Source organism: Myiozetetes cayanensis, unplaced genomic scaffold (assembly GCF_022539395.1).
Source record: "Myiozetetes cayanensis isolate MyiCay16 unplaced genomic scaffold, myiCay2020 scf6-25, whole genome shotgun sequence".
Lineage (NCBI taxonomy): Eukaryota > Metazoa > Chordata > Aves > Passeriformes > Tyrannidae > Myiozetetes > Myiozetetes cayanensis.
Window position 1 is genome coordinate 36,580,061 of NW_026087853.1, and position 25,600 is coordinate 36,605,660.

At 39.6% G+C, this 25,600-nt stretch overlaps 1 protein-coding gene across 2 annotated transcripts in view; it reads left to right on the forward strand.

Annotated features, from left to right (window-relative positions):
* Nucleotides 1-7,418: 7,418 nt before the first annotated feature.
* Nucleotides 7,419-25,600, forward strand: part of LTK (leukocyte receptor tyrosine kinase) — a 97,877-nt gene continuing 79,695 nt past the window's right edge. For both annotated transcript variants that reach the window (XM_050335529.1, XM_050335528.1), the window contains exon 1: nucleotides 7,419-7,531. In XM_050335529.1, the coding sequence (XP_050191486.1) occupies nucleotides 7,489-7,531 (43 nt within the window). In that variant the 5' untranslated portion in view covers nucleotides 7,419-7,488. The remainder of the gene's footprint in view (nucleotides 7,532-25,600) is intronic.

A 25,600-nucleotide genomic window follows, 5' to 3' on the forward strand; every position in this document is an offset into this window, starting at 1 on the left:
ATTCACTTACCTGCATAAGTAGTAACTTACGGAATCAATTCAAGAATATTCAAAGCTGGAACAACAGATAAGCATGTTTGAGTATTTGGAAACATGCATAAAATGCCAATAAATTATTAACCTAAGGAGGGTGGTGGCACCCTGTCATCTGAAACTGTCAAAGATATTACTTGAATAAGTAATATGTAATATGACTGTTTATAGAAATGACTGACTCTGAATATGAATAAAATTTTGTGGCTATATTGTAGAGAGTAAATATGCAATACACATTCTCTTTGAACTCATTTAACCTGCTTCATCCATCAATCAACATGACCATTTGACTAATGTTGCTATTCAAATGCCAGTTTTGTTTATAGTAACTGCCTAGTCACTATCTTCTTATTTAAATGGTTTTACAGCAGGTCTTGACAGTTTCTTAAAAAAAAAGTAAACACTAGCAATTAGCATTCATCAGTGGAGAAGTCGCATTCTTACTCATTTTCATTATCCTTAAACAACTTAAGTGTTTCAACTAAGTGATGTTCACCCACCTCTTAATTGCTGAGAAGTGTTCCAGTGTCTTTTAAATTGCATGGTATAAAGATTAGCATCTTCAGGGACATGCCTCAACTTCATGTGTATAAGGATGACAAATTGAAATGTCTAACTCTGACAATCTTTTATTAAGTGAGAAAATATGGCACAATATCTGCCTGCACAATTTTCAAGAAAAAATTATGGCCTACCTATTGTTTGCTTTGCTTGTATGTCCTAGGCATTAAGCTGAAAGTAATTATTCATTCTTATTGTCCATTCATTTTTAGGTGGTGTTGGATCTTTCACAGATAGAATTAACATTCATCAGTATAATCACTAATTAATTGACTAAATTAATACCCTTTTATTTTAACATACTATTTGCATTTTCGTATGATCTTAGTGCAGTTCTATTGCTGTCTTGAGAACACTGAAGGAGATAATGGATTATTCTATTTCTGCTGTGTGCTGACAAAGAATCAGCACAAATACTATGATACTCTAAACCTTGAAAGACCAGAGGCTGAAGAGAAAAATACTTATTTTATGCAAATTTTTTAATTAGCAACAGAAGAGGAGTCAATCTACTCCCTCCAGTATATGAAAGTTTTGATCTATCAGGTATATAATCTTTGTTATTGATGAATCTCAGAGGAATTTTATGGTAAACTTCCTTTACTTTGAAGTGGCTACCAAAAAAACCCTTTAGGAAATCTTTAATTTGCAGCTGTCTTTTTCCAACTGAACTTCTTAGGGGCGATCTAGTCTCTTTTTGTATCAGTGGCTCCCAGTTTGGGGATCCATTTCTTTCTGTTTGGCCTGGAATCTAGAAGGTTATCCACCTCCTCTACATGTTCATTTTTAATTTATGTCTCTGTTAACATGATTGGATTTGGTCTGCAATCTTGTCCAGGTAGTGTAAATAGCAATCAAAGGTTGCTAATTTACAGACTACCTCATAGACTGGTTGTCATCATATTCCAGCTGGTAGCCATGTGAGAGAGTCTCCTATGGAAAATCAATGTAAATTTGAAATAAAGTGAGGTATCTGGACACTATATGGAAGCTCTGGTGCCTTGTGCAGGAAAGGAGATGGATGTTCAGGAGCTAGAACACAGTTTATGTTGCCTTACGGCTACAGATGAACTTCGTATGGGTACAAAGACCTTACACTATTTTGTTTATCTCCATCTTGTTTGGAGGAGACTGTTGTATAAACATCAGATGGTCATATAACTCCTAAAAGTCTGAAGCCTCTGGGAGAAGTTCAAGGTTTTGCACTTTTTTTTTTTTTTTTTTTACTAAGTCATACTGAGAAATAAAACTCTTTAAGGTATCTATTTCAGAGCAGTGAAAATACAGCTTCCTGTTGCTTCTAAAGAGAGGTGGTGTTTAGCATTAAAAAGCAAAAAACTCCATGCAGGCCTTACAGGAGAGTTTCCCATTTTCCGCTTCCAAAAAATGCAGTAAAAGTAAGTAAAATGAAAGATAGCAATCAGAGGAGCATAGGAACATTTTCTACAATGGTATTACAGAAAGGATGAATAAGGAACAGGGCATAAATCAGGCCTGTTTATGGCTGCTGAATCATTGAAAAGATTCAGTTTCTTAACCTAGAGGGTCAGAAAGAGCAGCTGGAAGTAAAAATATAATAGGATGCAAACAGAAGTGGAGCTGAAATAGATCAAGAAAGAGGGGAAACGAGGCAGGTAGCGAAAACAGCAGGTGAAGTAGTGTCTTGGCTTGAGAAAGAATCAATCCATTGATTCCCATGCCACTCTTTCAACCCCCCTTGTGGCTCAGTGAAGAGTTGTTCTGTGGCTAGACTGTGATACTTCTCTGAACTCCAGCTATCCCTCATACCTGGTTTCTGTACTAGATGACATCAGGCACTCACAGGAAACATCAAGTGCCTTCTTGTGATATTGCCGCAAGAGTAGATGGTCCAGTCACTACTGTGGGGGATGATTTGTGATTTAAACCCAGGATATCAGTAAGAAATTGTGAGTCATTCAGGTGTTTGTGAGTTTAGGGTTCTATTGAAAGAAAAATGCTTTTGCTTCCATAGGCTCTTAGTAAGTTGTGGCCATATATGTTGTCAGATGAGGTCACTAATTCTAATTGTACACAGCAGGCTCTTCAGAAAGTGCAATTTCCTGGGTGTTACACAGCAACTGACTCACAGGGTGGCTTTTCTCGTGTGACACACTCCTGTAACTTCAAAAATGTCTTGGCTTCCATTCTGTTGTTTTGCTTTCACAGTTAAGAGTTTTCTGTCTTGGGCAAATGGTAGGAGCTCCAGGTACTCCAATTCATTTTTGGATTGCTGTTTTAACTCAGCTGTCTCCTCAGACAGGTACAAGTCCCCAAGGGCTCTTGAAATCCATTTCTAGTAGCACAGGCACTCTCGTATTCAATTGTCCATTGAATGAAATATCAGCAAGTGACAAGCCATGGTTTGCTGGTGCCATGCTCTGATTTAACAGGGCTGAAGTATGGCCTCTACCATTTTTCATTAGTAGGTGCTTTATTATTTTGACACTGCTTTCTACTGACCTGTTGTACTGGAAATAATGGGGACTTGTAGTGACATGCCTCGTACGTACTTTGCTGCAAACTGCTAAATCTCATGTTCATTAAAGGTGTCCTCTTGTCAGACATCACTAATGCAGGTACTTTAAAATGCAACAAGGGTAGTACTGACATGCACAGATGACTTCTAAGATATATTTCCTTGTACATAGGTACGAATTTGATAGTTTAAGACATAAATAGGTTTGTTTGCTTCCAGCAGCAGTGGCAAATACCTACTTTGCTCTAGGGCATTATATTTTTTTCCCTCCTTACACACCTACATGTTTACTTCTCTTTCTGCCCTATGCCACAAGCATCACAATAATTTCCTCAAACTTGCTTCTTATATGATGCTGGTGTAAAATATCATTGGTCCTACTTTTAGATTTTAAATCTGTAATGATTCTGTGCATGTCCTTTTAAACACTTTCTTTCTCTGATGTTTGAGGATTTTATTTGCATTGAAGCCAAGTCACATTTAACAATTAAATTTAACCCTTTTCTACCTATTATAATTTTAAAGGATAAAGCCTGGTTATTAACAATTACGCTCCATTTGATGTAACTAGTTTTATCTGTGGCACTGATCCCACTTATTTTTTGTAGGGGCTTGCCCTCAGCAATGTCTGCAGCAATCAAAGTTCACATTTTGTCTGATACCAGACAGAAACTTTTTCTTAAAGAGCTTGTGTGTGCAACAGATATAAAATCTAGTTCTGGATATTTTTTCTTCATAGTTCCTTTGTAAAGTACTCCAGAGACCATGTGTCTAACCATCATCAGATATTGCTTAGTTTTTATGGAACATTGAAATCATATATTTGAAACCAAAATACTTTTGTAGCCTTTTTGCTTGTGGGAAAGGTTAGGCTGAGAATTTCCAGGTCCCTTAGGCTGTAAAGAGTTTTATGATTAGTTTTAGCTCACATGGTTCTTCCATGCATGAAGACATGAAGCTTTAATGGCTATGGAGTAAAGCCAAAGCTTCTTTCCTTATTTATATATACTAATTTGTTTTATGAATAAGTGACTGCTCTCAAAGTTTGACTATAAAACTTTGAAAAACTATCAATATTCTCAATAGAAGAATCCAATGACAACCTAGTTTTGTGCTTAGATACCATCTTGGAGACTGAGACATCTTTGGTTAAGGTCTTCAGATTTCCAAATGTTTTTGTAGCAGTCAAATCCTGTCTGTTAACCAGCTTTGTAGAGCAGTATTCAGGATGCCAAGGTGGGTTGACTGAGCACAAATTTCTTTACATACCTTATATTGCAAACAAGTCTGTACTCATTCATCGTAGTGTGTCCAGACTGTATCATCTCACTACATTCACCTTGCTCTGCTGGATATTATTTCCATCATAAGGAATATTTGTTTAGCTTTTGCCCTATATCTTGTTTTTCATGAAAGGTTTATGAGATCTCTGGCTGCATTTTTCTCATATTTTTCTTAAATCAAAATGTCATTTTACAGACTTTTTACTGGATATTCTATAAAAAATGTGCTTTATCTTTCTGTACTGTGTGCAGTCCAAAAGAGAACAGTATCTTCCAAAGAAGGTGTTGGAGCTAGGTGAACATTTGCCTTGCCTGTGTCCCACTTAGAAATGCATTTGCAGTCAATCACCACAACAATGCTTTCTTCTTGTATGTGAGAAATATTTCCCACTGTTTATAATTTTTCTCCCCTGAATCTACCTGTAAGTGAAAACTCCACCTTTTTTTCTGGCAGTGACTAGACCCTCACTGCTGGAGCTCTGCTTGCTTTGGGGTGAAGTGTCTCATCTCCCTTCAGTTCTGAGGCATTTTCTTGGTAGCATGGTAGGAACTTGTCTTTCAATCTCATTCCAAATGTTTCTGAGATGTTATGGGGTTAGATCAGAGTTCTCTGCAGCCCCCTGTGTTGTGTTTGCAACAATGGATGCCCTCAGAAGAATATAAGAATAGGATAAGCAAATCTGCTTCCCTCTCCTGAACTCCAACATGTTGTTCCTGTGTTCCTCAGCCAAAAATGCTATCATTATTTAAGGTAATTTATTTTCTGTTGCTAGTATCCAGATTCTGGCAGTGGTCTAGCTTGTGCATAAGCACACAGTTTAAAAGCTTATACTTGTCCGAATTGCTTCTGGACTAACAGTTCTGTTCTCTGAAGATGCAACATTGTCCATTGCTCCTAATTACATCTACAGAGGTTTCCTCTGCATTAGTGGTGTTGCTGCCATTCTCTTGTTGTTGAGCATGCTCCTGCATCACTTGCAAACTGTTGGTGAGTGGCACTTGCTTGTAGTACCTGCCCCTATTTCCAAATGATGGGTATTGTTCCATCTTCTGTTTTCATACTCTGTATATATTCATACTCTGTATATATTCATATGTTTTTCATTGTGAAACACTTGTTTTTCCATGTATCTTTAAAATCTTTGATTCCCTAAAAAAGTTTTTGTTTGGACTGGGTGACATTCTTTGCTTGACAGATGTGCATTATCTTGCCAAGGATTAATTATGGACCTTCCAGTAGACCACGGTCTACTTTCCTGAGCCAGGACTCAATCTTCCAAAACTGTCCAATGAGACAGTTGGTCAGAGATTTGTCACCTTCTCCTCTGCTTTTACTCTCTGCTTAAAAGCAACACATGCATCTATCTCTTTTTTTTAGGATGCCTCACATTTCTGTAATGAGAATTAGAATTCATCTGTCTTTGTGACACTAATTGAAAACCATGGACAATACGCATATCTTTAAAACTGAATATTATCAGAAACAGTCTTATTTCATCTGTCTCTGCTGCTACCAGTTCCTTGTACATACAGATTATTTACATTTCTGTTCATGGGAGGGTTTAGATAAGCATGGAAATTCCTGAGGTGCCCCTACTTTCTACCAATTTGAGTAAAAAAAATTACCTGCTTTGCAATCTCAGAGCCTCAGCCAAGAAAGTTATTTATGAAGTGATGGAAACCTGGCAGCATTTTTTTGTTTAAATTTTTTTTTTTCTGGTCTTAGTCTATTACTTTGCTGGCGGGACAGTTTATATAAATTTAATTAATAAGCGAGCCAATACTGTCTGTGTTTCTTGCTACCACACTTTTGTAACTGATGTGGCCATACAGGAAAACCTCAGAATGATGTTTACTTCCAAATCATCCAGGTTGCATTCAAAAATTAGCCACTGTAAATCTTTTGAAAATAGTAATTGTTGCTAAACAAAGAGCAAATTAATAGATCCAAATATATGGTTATGGTGAAGAAGCAAATTCTACCCTTGAGCAGTGCATACTTCTCATAGACATCAGTGGAAGATTCACAGAAGGTTAAATAAATTAATTAAAATTTTAGTCTAATCTGTGAATGACAATTAAAAATAGAATGCAGGCTTTTGCCTTAAAAGTACCAGACACACCGGACCTGTCGGGGTTCTAATTTATGTCAGCTCCAAATCTCTCCAGTGCCTGCATCATGAATGGGACTGTACTCAAGACTCAGGTACTACCTGAGTAGTAAATTCACAACAGCCAGAATAAATTATGCTAATTTGGACCAAAGTACTCCTAATTTAGAGTAAGGGTATCCACATGAAGAATCAATCAGAAAGAAAGTATTCTGATTATTAAAAAGAATAGCAATTTTAGCAATAAACTAAATAGCAATTTTAGAATAAACTCTCTATCAAGAAAAAACCACATGCAAACAAATTGAAGGCAGAGTGAATACAGTAATTGAAGGGCTGATGAACCAGAAGAAAAAGGAGTTTAACAAGGAAAGTGATTGAAGAATGAATGCATAAGCTTGCAGGTGGAATGCCTATGCTTTCCTGTGCTCCAGGTCCTCACTGCACGTCTCTCCAACTGAGGCTGTCTTGTGCAGGAGTTAGGTGGTTCTAAGTGAACTTAAGGGTAGAAAAGTGGGTATCTAGGTTGTATAAATTTTCTTTTTCAGGGTAGTTAATGAACGGTCTTTCAGGTCAAGGGGATCATCTCTATCATCTTAAATACGAGCTGAGTTTGGTCCAGGCAGTGTGTGTTATTGAGCCAGCTGCAAGGGAATACTGAGGAGGAGGAACAACCCAGTAAAATGCTGAATTCAGCTTTTTCTAGTGAATACTAATGCCTAAAAAATTTATAGATGATATGTTCACGTCTGAAGCAACTGCCTTATGGATTTGCTGATCGTGCAGGAGCGGTATGCAAAACGAGAGGAGGAGGAGGAGGGAAGGAAGGGAGGGTGGCTCTAGGACCCATACGAGCAGGAGGTGGGAATTCTCCTCCAAGGCAGCAGGAGCCCGAGCCCGAGCCCGGTCTCAGAGCTCCAGCGGAGCCCACAGGAAGAGCCTGGCACGTCTCCTCCAGAGCCGCGGACCCGACCGGGATCTGCCCGCACCCCGCAGAGCCATGGAGCGGCTCCCACAGCTGGTGCTGTGTGTTACCACAGTGGGTAAGTAACTTATTTTCTTCCCATCATCTCCTTATGATGCAAAGTCCCTCTTATACCCAGAGACTCAGACTTATTTCATTGCCACTTCCCTTTTGCTTTAAAACCAGAAAAGCATTATTTTCAGAACAGTGGGGGGGAAAAGGAGGATGGAAAGAGAAAGTACCGGCATGAAACATATATAAAGTGGAAAGACAAATCTCGATGGTTACTGATTCTAAGTAAATTTTGTTCACTGAAATGAATAGGTGATCTGTAGTTTTAGAAAGGCAGTTGCTGTTGAGGCTCCGAGGCTGGAAGCAGACAATGTCATTGTACAAGGGTTCAGCATGAAACTAACAGTTATAACCCAGGACTATTTTGCTTCTATGATTACTGAATGGTTTTCTTTGGGACTATTTTTGAAAGGTGGGTGAAAGTAAAGCTCCAGAGCAGTGAAGGTCGCTTACAGGAAAATGCGTAGTTTAGAGAGGATGTTTTGTATAAGGAGAGAGATGAGGGACACAGATAAAGGGAGAAGAAGGGATTGGGAGTATGAAAGATAGAGTTATGAGCTCCTAGCTAGAAAGTGGTACTCAGGCTGAGTTTGGAAAGAATCTTTGTGCTGCTCTGTTTGTCACTGTCAGCTTTGGTTCTGAAACACAGCAAGAGGAATGAAAGAACAGCAAGAGAGCCAGAGAGATAATAGGAGGGAAGCTGCAGTAAAAGGAGAGAAGTTGTGAGGTGGCAGCATGCACACAAACAATGATGGGAGAAGAAGGTAGGAGTGGGACACATTTACTATTTGTGCACAGTGGCAAGCAAACTCGTTATGAAAATCAGGAGAGAAAAACCTGTATCAGGACATGCTGAACTTTTCAGAGAGCTGCAGGTATGGTAGCACACCCAGTGCAATGACGGGGACTATGACTAGACCCTTAGACAAGGATCAGGAGACTCTTATGTATTTCTCAGTGTAACAAACAATATAACTTTCAGGCAGGAAAGGAGGAAAGGCAAACAGGTTGTTGGACACTCCAGCTAGCTCCTGCTAGTGCAGTGAAATTCCCTCTCTGGCTAAATGATGAACTTGTATATATTTATTTTGTATGAAGACACACTGGGACATCAGCCTTTAAGCAGGTTTCATAATTTATTTCTATTTAGAGTTGTATGCCAAAGCATAGCACAGAGTTTTTAATTGCAGCCTTCTTCTGGCCTATTATTCCTATTGGGATGACAGAAGTTGCATTACTCTCAAAGGGTCCCAGGACAAGGGTACCTCATGCAAGCAGAGCTTGCATGTATGTCCCCATAGCCTCAGTTTTCATGGCATGTGGTCTCATCAGGAACTAAAAAATATCATCCCAATGTTTTTGGTGGAATGACTTTCAACATGCAAGTAAGGGTAATGTAAGGAATATATATATTTATGTTTGCTCTGTATCAAAGTTTGTGATATGAAGCATGACTGTATTAGGAAAGAGGTAAAAAAGGGTGTGTTTCAGAGAGAGCAAGTAAAGAGCTAAATGAAAATAAACGTACATTTTACAATCTCTGTCCAACCTTCTGCCAAAAATAATCTCTATCACCCAGGGAGAGACTTGGATGCATGAGCATTTAACTGTGTAGCTGCCATCACAAAGTTCATGTGGGGTTTGCTTATCTCAAGGGGCTATTATGGTCAGCTTTCAAGCTCTACAGAAATTATTTTAAAAACCACTTGTGTTTCCAAAGAGGAATTTTTCCTGGAGCATATTCTTGGGGTGGTTTCACATTTTCTTTATTTGGAAAGCCCAAGGCCTTAGTGATGAAGGAATTCGTAGGTCTCCTTTTCTCTCTTTTGTTTTACTGGCTGGCATATGCCTTTCTAGTGAGCTCTGTAATGAAAGGATGATTTCAGAGTTCCCATCCATTGAAAATTTTTGGCACACCAAAACACTGGAGAATTTTGGAACTCCTCTTGGTACAAAAATTAAGACTCTATGAGAAAACTCAGAAAGTTGTAGAGAATAGCAGCAGAAAAAAAACCTTAGAAAGAGAACTCCCAAGAGAACCAACAGTAACAAAACCAGGAAAGGACTCAGTGCATGGATGTGCGTTGTTCAGTGTCAAACCAACTTCACAATCGTTCAGAGGCTGAGGTTGCACTCTAGCCCCTGGTCTCAGGAGATGGCTAGGAAGAAGGTGATAAAAGACACCAGATGAATATCTGGGAGAATTTTCTTTTTATTTTAAGCCCCAGTATTACTTTGAGCCTTCATATTGGATGATTTTTTTTTCTATTACTTGAGCTTAATGAAGGGGGTAGGTCAGTCCTTTTCTCTTCTACGAGAAAGCAGGTTGTGCTTGGCCAGGTGTAATACTCTTGCCTTTGAAAGTGGAAAGCAAACTACTTGCAAAATTACAGTACAACATACATCCTGAGCAAACCTCAAACACCTTCCCAAAAATATGGTCATGCTTATGTTGTTGCTCAGAGTTTAGCTGTTGACTATAACCACAGTTGATGAGATAATATTAGTAGAGGCATTTTGTCAGGATTTTCTTTATAGTCTTTTCTGACACTTGTAGTGGGGCTGTCACAGATAAGGGTAACTTACACTTAATTTCAACCTGAGGAATAGTTATGGTTTTGGGTTTTGTTGAACACTTCTTAAGGCATAGAAGAATAGGAAGGATGATGGCAGGTTAAGGAGTAAGACAACCAGCTTTTTTTTTGTTTGTGGAATGGTATATCAGCATGGCAATGATGAATACCCCATTCCTGGATGCTTGCATCTGTCTAACAAACAGTTTTCAGAAACCTCAAATGTTTTGTTTCTCTCCCTGGTTTTATCTACCTCTCAGAACTGAGCTGGCCTGTTTTGTAGAGAGAGTATGAACTGGTTCAAGTTCTGTAAGTCCACATGTACATGAAGATATAGGAGTATCTAATTCTGTCGTAAGCCAGCTTAAAATAAACCAGTGCATCTATCTCACTTAGACAAACCCTTAGTGCTTTGTGTATCCCTTTGTCTGGAGGAGAGCATGCCAAGAGTGGAAGGGATGGGACCTCTTTTGCCTCTTCATTGAAGAACTTCTCTCTTATTCTTCTAGTGCCCAGTTAAAATAGCACACAGGCATAGTAGTGGTTTCAATTAAATGGTTCCAAGAAGGACAGCACCCAAGGATCCTTGAAATTTGTCTTAGGAATTAGATCCACAGTCCTTTACTGTGTAAATGACAGGATATCTCCATATACTGTGCCCAGTCCAGATATGCAGTTCAAGGCACTATGACTGTCACTGAAAGCCAGAGTTGGGTGGAAGCCTTGAAATAAGAGCATGACAGTTCTTTTTAAGTCATGAACATTACAAAGTTGAGGACCCTTTGAAATACAGTGGAGAAGGATAGGAGAGATATATGGAAATCCCACAGTAAGGGGTCACATGCAGACAAACACTGGGGATTTGTAAACTACATCAGGAGGGAGGACTAAGTTGGAGAAGGAAACAATTAGGTAGCGAGCCATGTGTACTCTTTCTTTAGAGCTGAAGACAACATCTTGTGATCAGCCATAGCAGAAATCCATCTTCCTGTCTGTGTTACATAGCTGCACAGTTTCTAATTAGTCCATAAGATCAAAGTTGGAGAAAAGGATGTCCCACTCCAATGAAGTTTCAAAAGCATTCCTCTCCCACCCCCTGGAGTCCAAACCAGATACACAGTAGGGTCCCTGTCTTCAGCCTGCTTACATGAGTGAGAGGGTGCACACTGGCTGTACTGGTGTGTAGAAGTGCATTTGTGACAAGATTGGAGAGAAATTTTCATCTTGAATTAATTTTACTGAAAAATGTTGATGTGGTGATGCTAAAATATTTTGTAAAGTGGTCTAGGTTTAGAGCTGTAATTTTGTTTTTTGTGTGCACCATTAGTTCATATTGAGACATTCAAATGAGTCTACCTGTTTTAATTCCCTTTTTTTTAATCCAAACTTTTACTTAGAGAAGTCTTTCATTCAGAAACCTGAAATCTTTATTTAAAAAGTGTAAAACATGACATAATATCAAATGTTTTGTTTTGACATGAACTGTTCTAGTCCAGTGCTCCCTGAAATGTGTTGGTCTTTGCAATTTTATAAAGCTTCTGAAAGATTTTTAGGTTGACCTGTGAGTGGGTTTGCTTGTTTGTTTGTTTGTTTTGTACTAAATCTGCTCAGTTATTTTTCAGTATCGCATACGGATTTGTACTTAGATTTGTGCATGCAGGTGGTTGTCCTTAGGCTGATGTTCATTACTGTGCATACAGACAGTGGCCGGTACTCTTTGTAACTTGATATTGGATCAAGTTCCTCAGAAATAAAGGAAAAATGTAACTTTTTGCAAAATGTTAGTAAAAGAAGCAGCACAAAGCAGCTGCTAAGAGGAGAGGCAGGTGAGTTTTTCCAGGAATAAATGGAGAGGAAAGAATCCACAGGGTTCATAGTTAACTCAAATCGATAGACCTCTGTGGGAATACAGTTACAGCAGTGTAACATCTTGCCTTTTGTATCCGGAGACTTTTATCTGAGACTCTTACGGGTAAGCATGATTCCTGTATTGAATCCTTAAATCAGAGGAGGAAAATAATGACATTAATTATGTTAATTAATTGGATCAGGCTTACAGTCTTTTCCTGTCTCTCAGCATCAGTCCTTCCTCTTACAATTCCTCTTCCTCTCATTCCATGATAATTGCTTCCCTGCTTCTCTCCTCCCCTGGCATGTAACAAACCCAGTGTTATGATGTGGCCTGCTGTCAGCAGGACATGGTGTGCATAAAGATGAAACCTGTGGCAGGTAGGACAGCAGACCAGCTTGGAAAAAGGGTGAGCTGTTATGTTTGATAAGAGGTGACTTGCAGCTGGTCTGACAGATGTGGTCTGAGTGCATAGGGAGAACTGAGCTCTCTTATGAGAGTGGTGACAGATCACACCAAAGTGTTATGTGTTGCAGGAGGAACACGTAGAACCTTTGTTTTGGACTGTGACTGGTTCAGCATCATTAGGGGCTGGAGGGTCTGTGCCTGGAGAATGTCAGGTTCCTGCCTTTTTATGCTGGATGTGCATGAGGGAAGGTCAAGGGGTAGCTGAGCAAATGTGGCATCAAGACCTCCTCAGGTCTCTGCAAAGCCTAAAGGAGCACAGCTCCCATACAATTGACAGGATGTCCCTGATAGAAACATGTGTGCTGTTTCTAAGAGCTTTTCTCGAGGTGGTGTACCTCCACACTGCAGCTTCCCCCGGTGTGTATCATACCAGCACAGCTGGACACCCAAGGTGTAATGAAAACAGAGGGAAATTACGTAAAAGGTAACAGAGGTGACATTCCAGTCTTCCTCACCTGGAAAAAGCAACTCTGTCAGGTGTACTGAGTAAATAAAGAGCTCAGAATTTCAGGGAGATGCTCACCCTCAGGCTAAGTTTTGTCTTTGTAGGAGAATTTCAGGTTGGTTTTCTATATGTGCTCCTTAACATAAGGCTGGCTGGAAGAACATGAAACTTTACACAATTCTTCACTTGTCAGTTGAAAAACTTGTTGAGATTTCCAGCTCACTTTATTTTAGGCAGTTGGACTGCTTGATTGTTGTAGGTCCCTTCCAACTGAATTATTCTATTCTATGCAAAGGTAAAAACCTCCCTGACAATGGTACTGATTGAGTTTTAAAAGCTACTGTACAGAAGTACAGTAGAGTTAGAGGTAGTCAAGAATGAGACTGAAGTATAGAATTATAGAATTAAAAGTGGTGTCTTTTCAAAAGCACAGATTTATCCTTGCACCTCAGCTTAGCTTTTGCCCTGTCTGATGGGAGAGCTGTGTCTTTTAATAAGACATCACAGATTTTTAGCTAATTGGTATCTGAAGTCCCATAAGCTTTGGTTTATCAGCCAAGAGTGATGCATTTATTCATGCATTTCAGTTGCTCAGTTAGGTTTTTGGTTTTCTTTTTTTTTTTTCCCAGTTTGTAGCACAGCATGTGTTTGAAGGTATAAACAGCCAAACTTTCTGAGGTTAGAGCATCCACACCTCTGTGTCTATGTTTATGATGATACATATTTATATATTAAAAATATAGGAGTGATAAAGTAACTGAGTGAGAGTGACACTAGGAAGTGACATAAAGGGATGTGATGGTGTTTTGTTGCACAGAATCATGTGCAGGAGATGAGAAGTGTCTGTTCCTACATTGTCTTGATGAGTTTTTTTGCTATCTAGAAGCCAAAAGAAACCCAGACTGGAATTTTTTTCTTGCCTTGACTCAGAACTGACACAATAATAGCAGTCGTATTGGAACTTCAAAGAGAACTGAACTGGGTGGGTTAGTGGTCAAGAGTCACAGCTCACTGAAATCACACTTCCCACAGCAGAGATGGCTGTTGGAAGCACCTGCTTCCATGCAGTGATGCAGAGCTCATTTGGGTGGCTCTGCAGCTGTGACCAAGACCTTTTTCTATATGCTGAGGGTGAACTCTTGAGTGCTTGGGCACTTCCCTTTGTAGCTCTGCCTCAATATCTGCTCCACTTTCCTGATCTTAGGGGAAAGGAGGAAACTGTGGGTATGTAGAGAGAGGATAGGAGGTGGCCACATCTGGACAGAAGAGCAGGATGTAGGAACTCTTTTCCAGTGGAGACAAGGAACCCAGCCAGTGTGGCTTTGGATTACCCAAAAAAGGGTTAGCAGCTGTCAACCTGAACTTACGAAACCTCAGGCAAAACTGAATTCAAACTGGAACTGAACAACTGCTTTGCTTTAATGGATAATTCATTTGGCAGTTTTGCAGAACCTGGTGCCTTGATGAATATTTTAGACAGTGTAAAGAGCATGGATGATTATACTTACACACTTTTAATACTTTAGCTTGATTTTTTTTTTCATTTTCTGTTTCTGTTGTTTGATTTCACTGCAGTTTTAATTTTCCAAGTATCTGCTACTTATAGGGTTTTTTTCCTACTGAACTCTGGGTGATTAAAAACCAATTTGCTACTCTGACTTTGGCAAATAGAATCATAGAAAAGCATGACTGCTTGACATTTTCATGGTCTTTAACATGTTTTTAGAGTTTTCTGTGTGGCATTCTGATGTGTATTTTGCTGGAGTTCAGATCTCTTTACCTGAGTAACACTTTTAAATTATGTAATTCACAACAGGAACATTTTCTGTGTTTACAGTCACTGTAGGAGCCCAAATAGTATTTAAAGTCTCCAAAAGAAGCTTTCTTTAACCCCACACAGGCTAACAGCCTAGAGTTTAATGAGACACTGGACTTCACGAATTTTATAAGCCCTGATAGGATAGTCATCACTATGACCATTTTTTCTGACTTTCCTGAAGTCCCACATACCTCCTGAGCCTTCAAGATCTATCAGTCTCCTAATAGAGTTTAAATTTTCCCAGAGTTTGACAGTTTGTGTTTGTCAGTCTGTGGTAGTCCTAGAGAAGAAAGTCAGTAAAATTTGCAAAAAATAACCTTGCAAATTAATTATAAGCACTGACTCCAGACACAAAGATTTAACTTCCCCTCTATAAGCTATTTTCACTTTTTATTTGCTGATAGGTTTTGGACAGGGCATAACTTTTTTTTTCTTACCTTTCTATTTTGATTCCATATATTTTTTTTCCTCTCCTGTGTACCTTCCTGCATATATATATATGTGTGTGAAAATTAATTAAAGGAAAAATCTGGTGGGTTTTTTTTTTTTTCTCTTTGGGGTTTTTGATTTTTTTTTCCTTGAGAGAGAACTATTCTTTTTACTTTTTTTAGGATCTGAAAAGATGTGGAAAACCCGTTTGCTTTGAACAAGTTGTCTTTCCCACTTTCCTCAGTAGATGCAGTTATCCAAAGCTCCTCAATTCTCAGGAATTGCTTGTGATTGTTTGTGACAATATTTTAATAACATATTTTATATATAGATTATAATTTTGCAAGGGTTTGTGTGTCATGTGACTGTATAGTTATCATCATATTATCATCATATTATCATAGTTATCACATATCAGCTATTTTAATCCAGCCAAGAGTTATTTTTCAATTAAGCTTCATCAGAAATTATAATCACTCCTGTACAAAGGTACTTGCGTAGTAAGTTAGAGAAGTTGTTTTATCACTGAAAGGAACTACTTTGTGGCTGCAAGAAGGAGGATTGACCAGAAGCAACAGCCCAATTAAGTGTTACTGACATTCCTCTGCAGAGAACGGTGGGCAGGTAATTTATGTCAAGTAATCATGGTTTAACTCCAAGGACCTTGCTTGCTTTCTCCCCAGCAGGTGGGATTGGAGACAGATTCAGAAGGGTAAAAGACAGAAAATTCTTGGGTTAAAATAAAGACAGTTTTATAGGAAAAGCAAAAGCCACACATGCAAGCAAAGCAAAACAAGGCATTGCTTCCCATGGGCAGGCAGTTGCTCAGCCATCTCCAGGAGAGCAGACCCCCAGCACACACAAGAGTTACTTGGGAAGACAAATTCCACCACTCCAAACATCCTCCCCACCCCCTTCTTCTTTTTTACTCTTCCTTATACTTTATACACTGAGCATGATGTCATATGGTATGGAATATCACTTTGGTCTCTTTGGTTCAGCTATCCCAGCTGTGTCTGCTCCCAGTTTCCAACGCACCCACAGCTTCTTTGCCAGTGTGACGGTACAAAAAGCAGAAAAGGCCTTAGTGCTGTGTGAGCACCGCTCAGCAATATCAAAAACGTCACTATTCTATCGACCTTGTGTTCAGCACAAATCCAAAACACAGCCCCGTACCAGCCACTGTGAAGGAAATTATGTCTACCCCAGCCAAAACCAGCACACAAGTAAACGTAGAACTTCAGAGATAGAAGTTTTGATTCTTCTACAGGTTTCTTAGGGCTCTTGAGACTGAGTGAACATGAAGGAGGTCAACATTTGGTCAGTGTTTAGCTCATCTCTCCAGCATGCATTTCCATCTTGACCACCTTGGCCAGCTCCAAAGTGACAGCATGGTCTCATCTCTCTTGTGTCAGTCAGAGTGTAGGGATGCTTTGAAAGGACCTAGGTTAAAAGCCAGCTTTCTTTTTGTACATAATTTTAATGTTCCAGTTACGATGTGACCCTATACAGCTTGTGTTAGGTACAGCTGAGAAGATGGTGATTGCTAAGCAAGGACAAGAAAGGGAGCCAGTCTCCCAGTGGGGCCAAAAGAAAGGTGAGCTAGGGAGGAAGGAATTGCTCTGGAAAACCCTTAATCTGTTGTGTTTTTTCTGAATCTCTCCCCACAGTCATTGAAATAAGTATCTTGTGAAACTAACCTGTAGGATTAGATGCCTGAATTTAGAGTATGTCTAAATACACCCTGATATAACTGTCTACATACCCTGTCTATATACCTTGGTACAAGGATATCTACTTTCCATTCTCTGCAAGGGAACAAGTGCTTGATGTCAGTGAGCTGACAACAGCCTTATGAATTGGTACCACTGTGAAATTACCTACAATCCTGTTTTACTAAGTAGAAAAATATTGTTATTAGCTATCATCTCGTTCTGGTTTTGACAGTTCCTTATTTTTGGACCATGTTAGGTTTTTTTTTGCATCCAGCTAACAAAACTTTTAACAGTTTTAGAGGATGAAATTCAGACTAATAGTCTGAATCCTATCACTGATGCTACATTACTGAGGAATAAGATATACATCATGGTGTTGTGTGGCCTTCAAGTCTCCCTCTTAGCCCTTCACACAGAATACTCTGTTTTCAACTTTGACCCATACCGTGTAGACTGTTGTTAAGAGGAGGTGCTCTTACATACATCTAAGGATAGGGCTGAACCTGCTCAGAAGGTGGACAGCTGGGGTTAACGTTATCATCTTAAAGGAAGACACTAAAAAATGTTGAGCCCAGGCTTAAATTTTATATTCAAAATATTTCATTAGTTCTGGCATGCACAGAAATGCTCCTAGTTTTTAAAAAAATGTCAGCCACATTTAAGAATACTCTTAAGCATATCCTTTCATTCTTGGTGACCCAAATACACAAAGGAGCAAGAAATAAAGCTGGACAATATACCTTTGCTTAGTCTTTCTGAACTTGGCAAAGGATAAAAGTATAGCAAGCACTGGTTTTTTATGCTACCTAAACTATCCAAGCTCAGGTTTTACATCACAACATAGGGTTAAAAATCATCAAATTAAACCAAACATATTTATGAGCCATCTGGTTTCTGAGTCTTTCCAGTTTGTGTTTGCTATCCTGGGTAACTATTAAGTCATTTTTGTTGCTGTAATTTTCATGTCATTACATGGCTCCAGAAACTGCATGTTTAAGAAAAACACTGTAGAGAACTGAATTCAGCATAGAATTATAAGCACTGGCAGCACTGGAGACATTTGTCATTCTTTCAATCATCCTAACGTACTACTAAAAGTAAATGTACAAAACAAATCAATTTTTTCTGTTAATATGTCCTTAAATTTAAGTTGGACAAAGACAGCTGGAAGGTCGTATTACCTATCTCTTTTACAATATGGTAAGGGGAGTCAAATGTCCAGGGGCTGGTTTCTAATTCTACCACAAGATTCCTAAACAATTTGAGGAAGACTACTTAGTTCTGGTGCCTTAATCCTTGTCCTATTTTGGCTATTTTATCTCCCTTATTCATATGTGGGGAGACATAATATGTTCTAGTCCCTTGAAATAGATCCAGTGTGCAGAATTTTTATTTTCTTTTTTTTCTTTTTTTTTTTTAAGTATAATTAAGGGAATTTTCTAACTCAATTTCAGTAGAAATTTGCTTTGAAAAAAGGTTTATTCTTTCACGTTGAATGTTTGGTTGCTGACAAGTTTTCTAACAGTATTGTCTTTTGTATTGGTGGAGGAAACAAAAATGTTCTCCTTAAAAGTGTGCATTTTTAATGCTTTTTCATAAAGTATCCTTATCTGCTCTTGAGAAGGCACAGCACCAGTTAATAGTAAAATTCCCTCTTGTTTTCCTGGTGACCTGACTGATATTCTTCATACCAGCTTGGTCACTTGTATCACTGAGTCAATTTTCAGAGTATAGTTTCATCTTAGGAAGAAAGAGAAGAAAGCTGCAATTGCATGTATTTGTTTTCTAGGTGCAAAAAATTCTGGTGCTATTTCAAAGAGACACGTTTGTGAATGCTGATTAAAATACTCTAATCTGCTCCTCTTTCTTGGTCCCCCTCATCATTTTGACAGAGCTATTTTCTGAACATTATCAGTTTTACAAAGTCAAATTTGGTTTTATGGGTCTTGGAACCTTTCTGGCTATTTTGCCTGCTGTGCAAACACATTCCCATGTCCCTGTACTTTGACAGCCCTGCTGCCATGTCTTGCTCTTTCTCATATGGCTTGATATCTCTTATACACAGTGGATAGGAGCACCTGGCAGGTTGAGCTCAGTGAAGGATGCACTGGTGTCTTTAGGTGTTGAGAGAAGTACACAGCTTGTTCCTCTGGTTCTGTTATTCACACCTGGCATGAGCTGTAAGAGAACATAAAACAGTCACCTCATGTCTCTATGCCTTTAGCGCCAAAGCCTAAATTCCAAGATGCATAAAGAGGAAGGAATAAGTGTATGCAAATAATAAAGCACACATTACTCAGGCTAATTGTGCTTTGGAGGCAGGCATTGCTTAGAGCAGCAGAGAAAGCTAGCTATGATGCAAGGAAGACGTTTAAAATCTTGGCTGAAAAACTGTTTAATACACTGCTTAAATTAGTGCTCAGTTTCATATTCCACCTTTTTAGCCTCCTCCGAGTGTTTGTTTGACTACTTTCCTCTTCCGGAGTCCAGCTGGAATTGAGAGGCTCAGCTGTTAGGAAGCCCATTTGGGAGGCTCAGCTGGCACTGGCAGACTCCACATGCTGCCAGAGCACTTACTGGCAAAGTTACGGTCCCTACCTTGGAAGCTGGCAATTTCTAGCTGAGGATGTGAGGAAGACGTTTGAAAGGTGTTTGACTCTAGAGCTGACAGGGCTATGCTGGGAGATAACAGCAGGGGTAGGTGTTTGTTGACCTTCATTGGCACGGTAACTGCATCTTCTTCAGAGACTGCATTGCACTGCGTGCTCTCAAAATCTTGATGTGGAGGTGTAGCAGTGGCCATGACTGCCTTCAAAGCCAAATGCAGGCCTCCCTGTGTCCCACACGCTGCAGCCTGCTCCTTCACAAGGCTGTATCAATGAGACCTGCCTTATTGGCCTCCTGAGAACTGAGCTGGCTTCCTGTCATGCCTCAGAGTAACTTCTAGAACCTTGTCTTCTCTGAGAAGACTCTGAGTAGAAGAAAATGAAGTAGAAATTCACTGTTCCAACAGCAATTACTCTCTACCCAGACCTTCAAAAATATTGTGGTATGAAAAGATGCAGTAAGAGATTCTAGCCTTAGATACTTCAGATGTGGTTATGGCACTATGGTAGGTTACACAGCACTCTCTCTTTTTGTTACCACAAGATGAAATTACTTCTCATCTAAGCCGATTCTTATGTGAAGGAACACACATAGGTATAGACATGTACATCTCTTTGCCTGTGTGCATGTGTGACTTGATTATGTATGAATGTTGGTTAATGTGAATCTATAATTGTCACTGTTACAATTACAGTAAATCCTATTAGCTTGCTTTTTAATTGTTGAACCAGTTAATGATTAAGTGTGGCTAAACCCTTCTGTACCCTTATCTTTTATATCTATATCCTTTGATTCTAATTTGATTTTCCTTTGTAAGTTTGACTTGTGGTAAGTAATAGAGTGAAACTTGCCACAGAACTCTGTCAAAGTTGCACTTCCACAAATTTGTATTAAAACTTGCTTTTTGCTAAAACCTGTGATTATTGATACAGCACAAACCACTTATTCTCAACAGAGGGCAAAGCAAACAGAATCACAGAATCATTTAGGTTGGAAAAGACTTCTAAGATGGAGTTCAGTTCTCAACCCGGCACTGCCAAGTCCACCACTAAACCACGTCCCTGAATTCCACATCTGAGGGTCTTTTGACCATTTCCAGGGATGATGATTCCACTACTTTCCTGGGCAGCCTGTTCCAATGCCCAACTACCCTCTTAGCAAAGAAACTTTTCGATGTCCAAGCTAAACGTCGCCTGGGGCAACTCAAGACCATTTCTTCTTATTCTGCCACTTGTTACCTGGCAGAAGAGACTGACCCCCTGCCTGACTACAACCTCCTTTCAGTTTGTTGTAGAGAGCAATAAGATCTCCCCTGAGCCTCCTTTTCTCCAGGCTAAGCACCCCCAGCTCCCTCAGCTGCTCCTTGTAAGGCCTGTGCTCCAGGCCCTTCACCACCTTAGTTGTCCTTCTCTGGACACTTTCCAGCACCTCAGTGTCTCTCTTGTAGTGAGATGTTTCAACATGTGCTTCCAAAAGAAAGTACTATCTACTATTGATTGTGCAGTTCCATCAGAGTGCATATGCTGTGCATGCTCTGTCACACTTCCTTGTTAGCGAAAGTAGAGTGACATTCATAGTCTACTTGCAAAGGAGCAGTAGCTTTATTGACCACATAGCTGGTTGTTGTGATCATAGGGGTTCTTGGAAGTGCTTGGGATACTTCTGGTATTTACAGAGTCATTTGCAACTTTCTGATGCAGAGGAGTTGAGGTTCTTCAGGGAAAGCTGATACAGCAAGGTTGAACACTCTCTCCTCCATTGGGATGGTATCTACTGGAGTACCAGGTGGGCAGTGGGAACTCTTGACAATCATATACAGAAAAGCACAGTACTGCCCCAACATGTATTTGGTCTTTTCCTGTGGATGATAATCTGCTAATTACAGCTACAATTTCAGTTTGTTTAGAGCTGAAAAGTAAAATGGTACGTTGGGTGAGCAGTCCAAGCATGATCTAAATATACGGTTTGGAATTTGGTGGGCACAGTGAGTCAAGGAACCCATCCTTGGTCTAGTAGTGCCTTTCTGGATATGAAAAGAATGTGCACTGAAAGCGCAGGAATTGTGTAGAATTAAAGAATGTTTCAGGCAATGTCTGTGTTAACTGTTATAAACCAAATACCACCGGGAGATGTTTTGTCACCTTGCAAACTGTCTTCTGTAAAAGATTCCATGTTGATATACTGCACTGGAGGCACAGCCACATTTGTTTTAGGACTTGTCATGATTCAGGCTTTTAGTGAGGAGGAACAGAGAAGAAAACACCACAAGCTCTTTACTTCATATTGGTTGTTTTCTCCATTGTGCTGGCAGGTGTCCTGGAAGCAAAGAGCTAAGGCTGTCTGCTGTTTGTCTTAGCTTGCTCATTTGAGGCCTGAGGAAATGAAACCTCATTTTTCTCCCTTGTGTGGACAGGTCTGGAGTGATTCCTTTTCAGCAAAGAAACTCTTGCCACAGGCCAGCAGTAGCCAGGCATTGATCTTTAGGGACACTCTACTGAGATATATAGTCTCTTTCATAATTCTCTGATAAAGGTTTGGTTAAAGCTGAAAGGAGCTGACAGTCTCATACCATTTCCTCTCCTGTCACTTCCAAAAACTGAGTGCTCTTCTTGTGATTCCAAAAGAACTCAGTATTTTGGAGGGTAAGCAGTGGTAAAGCAGGTCTGTCCTCCAGCGGCCAGAGTGTCATGAATTCACTGTAAAGGAGATGTGGGGTTTTTTCTCTTGCATAAACGTACAAGATATCCAGATAATTCAATATTTACATGTTCTCTTTGTTTGTATCCAGTATTTTTTTGTGTGCTTGTTTCTCAGGCATACAGGTACTTTCCAGATATATCCAGAAATGCATCCAATTATGTTTCCCTACTGCCTGCAAATTAAAAAGCTCAAAACTGGTGGAAAGGACTGTTCCCAACCATTTTCTTTCAGTCACTAATGTGTTCATTAGTGTTTAATCAAATTATCCACAGTCTGAAAGGAAGCCAGAAATTTTTCCAAGAACCTTTGTTTCTTTGCAGACTCTCATTCTGGTTTCTCCTATTTGATGTTCTTGCACTGATTTCTCACTGGAGTGGAATTTTTTTTTTGTGACATTCTCATCTCCAGTATGAAGCTTAAGATAGGCTGTGACATCTTTCAAAGGAAAGAATGAGAGGAACCCTTGTCTTAAAATGGGTTAGATCAGTGCTGGTGTGGTCTAACTATCAGTCATTTGGGTTTTCTACTATTCATTCACTTCCATGAAGCTGCCTGAATATAAGAACTGGGGCATATTATCAAAGCAGTTTGGGGTGTTAAGAGTATCAGAATAGCCATGATGATATTGGCTATGCCAGCCTACTAGAATAATTCATTAGGTTGTCAAACCCCAAAGCTCATCCTTGCAGTAATGAGAAAGAGTAACATGAGGTCCTCTTCCATGGTAGGGAAGAAATTCCAAACTTCACCATTTCTATTTTGGCACTGATTTGGAAGGACTCCTTTAAAGGAAAGTAAGAGCTCATTATTTTCAAGGGTTTCTTTCAGAAGTAAAATAAAAGCCTTCGTATGAAATATGGAAATATCCCACATGAACTGCTTTCCATTTGAGAAGTGTGGTATTGTAGCCCAAAGATCTTGTCTCCAACCCACACTTCACAGTCTAAACCACACCATACTCTCTTGCAAGCCAAAAATAAAATAAAATGAAATGCAAGATAGGTAAGGATCCTTCTCGTCATAGTCATTCTTTACAAGACAACTGACTGTCTTCTGTTTTATGTGTTCTGAGAACAGTGGGAACATCATTCCCACCATCTTCTAAATTCCTATACTAAAGGGGAAAACAAATGAAAAAAATGGAAGCAGAGGTGATGTCTCTTCTGTTTGCAAAGTAAGTTTCCTACCGAAAATGGAGTGGTACAATTAATAAATCTTGCTTATGTTGTTTTAGGCCATGAGCAAAAATTGTACCATGTTTTTTCAACACAAAGGTGATTTTTTTGGATCAAAAAATAAAGTTCAGGTCTTGGCACAAATGACAAAAATGTCTTTGAAAATAAGAAACAATTTGCCAAAAAGCCATATAGTAGTCTAAGTCATGCCTGACTTTTAGTCCTTTCAGGAAGTCCTGAATACCAGGGCTGTCCCACACACTGGGAATCTGTTAAACAAAGTTCATTGCTCACAACGGTAATCCCAGTTGCAGTATGAAAAAGATTCTGCACCTGTTTGATTGTACTGGCTGTGAGTGAAGGTATTCATACTGGAGACTCACCTCTCAGATGGTAAATGCTTTGGACAGTGTGAACGAGCTTAATCCTAATCCTTTGCACAAGAGAGCTGTGCAGATTTTAGGATACTGTCCAGACTCACCTTCCATGAAGGCTTGGCTCTCATGCTGCTCTGAAATAGTGAACAGTGAAAACATCCCTCTTTTTAAGGTTCAGCATACCATCAGGGCTCCATCCTTATTAAAAAAGTCTCACTGTTAAGAAGACTGCTTGTGTTGCTGCTGTGATTTGAGTTAGCACCCTAGCCATGTCTGCAGAGATTCATTTCCTGATGAATACTCCAAGTCTTACCTTTTTTCTCCCCAAGGTCCCTGCTGGTTCACAGCTTTTCTTTCCAACAGAGCTTTCACCAGCCTCATACATACCCTAGGAAGTGATATTCTTTCATGCTGCTGTGGCCTGTCAGGCCTCATTGACAAAGAACATCAACTGGGATTTCTAGCCAGCCTCCCACTTCTTTTTGTCCTATTACTGTTTAGGAAGGCCTCGGTCTCTGCTGTCCATCCCTGAGATACTCTTCCCTCTAGTTGAGCCCTTTTCTTTACCTTCCTGATTTTTGACTCAGACTGGAAATGGTGCCTGCCTGCCCCAGCACTGTGATTGTCTTCAGCCTGTCTGCACTGATGAGTCTGAGGTTACCTTGTAACTTGGTGCTCCCACAATTGCTGCCTCTTGCCACTGCTTTCTGTAGCTGTGCACAGACCTGCTCAAGGGCAGACAGTACACTTGTGGCCAAGGCCATGGCAGCGTGGCTTCAGGCAGCTTGTGTACCCTGGCACTTCCCTTTTTTACACTCTACTTGGCCCATCTCTTTTCCCTCTGGGCTGTAGCACACCATGACCATGTGGAGCTGTCTCAGTACTTCAGGTGCATTGTTGTCTGCTCTCTACTTCTGAAAGGGTGTGTTGTGATGATACAAAACTACCACCTAGTAGGTCCTCCTCATCCTCATGTCTCTTTTTGTCTTATGGTCATTATTTTCTGGTATTTTTAATGATATGTTGCCTTTTGAGTGTGTTTAATTCTCCCTTGCAGTTACATCTGTGGCATCTAGGACTAATGTGGCATGGTCTGTAATTTATTTATGGTGCATTTTTTGTCTGGTGCTAGACCATGCAAAATATACTTCCAATTTCTTAATTATAATTCATGTAAACAGGTCCATTTCTGGAGACAGGTTTTAATAGCAGCCTGCGGTGCTAAGATTATTTCTGCAGATAAAAGTGAAAAAAAAAATCATTCTTGCTTTACCAAATGTTGGGTTGAGATTTAAAAAAATGTGAACTGTCCTCTTGTTTATTATGTTATTTGCATGCCTTACACTTTTTTATTTGCATCTCTAATTAAATACATGTTTTTAGGTACACATAAAATTGGAAAATTAGTCAGTTATTAAACTTCAAACAACTCCTCTCTCTATCCCTCTTCTCAATTAAAATATTTTGTTTTAGTCATAACCTACCTTGCAGTGTTCCTTCAGAAACCAATAGATGTCTGATCTAGGGGGTCTCCATTCTGGTTTTCAGCTAATGCACATGTGCTTAATATTTGCTTCTTTATGACTCTTTGTTAATTGCCATGACTGGGTTTCATGATACTGCTTTGTCTCTTCCTTGACGTGATTTCTATCCTCTTCTCTCCATTCAATAAGCAGGAATATCCTGGGCAGTAGGTGGTTAGGGGTCAGTGCAGATTAATTGGAAACACTTTTCACTGCAGTCAGCCTAGTGGTCTACCTAGTCATAGTTGAGTGGATGTTATGTGAGCTCTTTTTCTTCCACATTTGCTGATTCCTTAGCTGGAGGCTGTGCCAGTGCTGATAAAACTCTGCATTTCCCTGGACTGCATGTAGAATTTATTTTTAGCTTCAAATTACTCCCTAGAGATCCATTTTGTT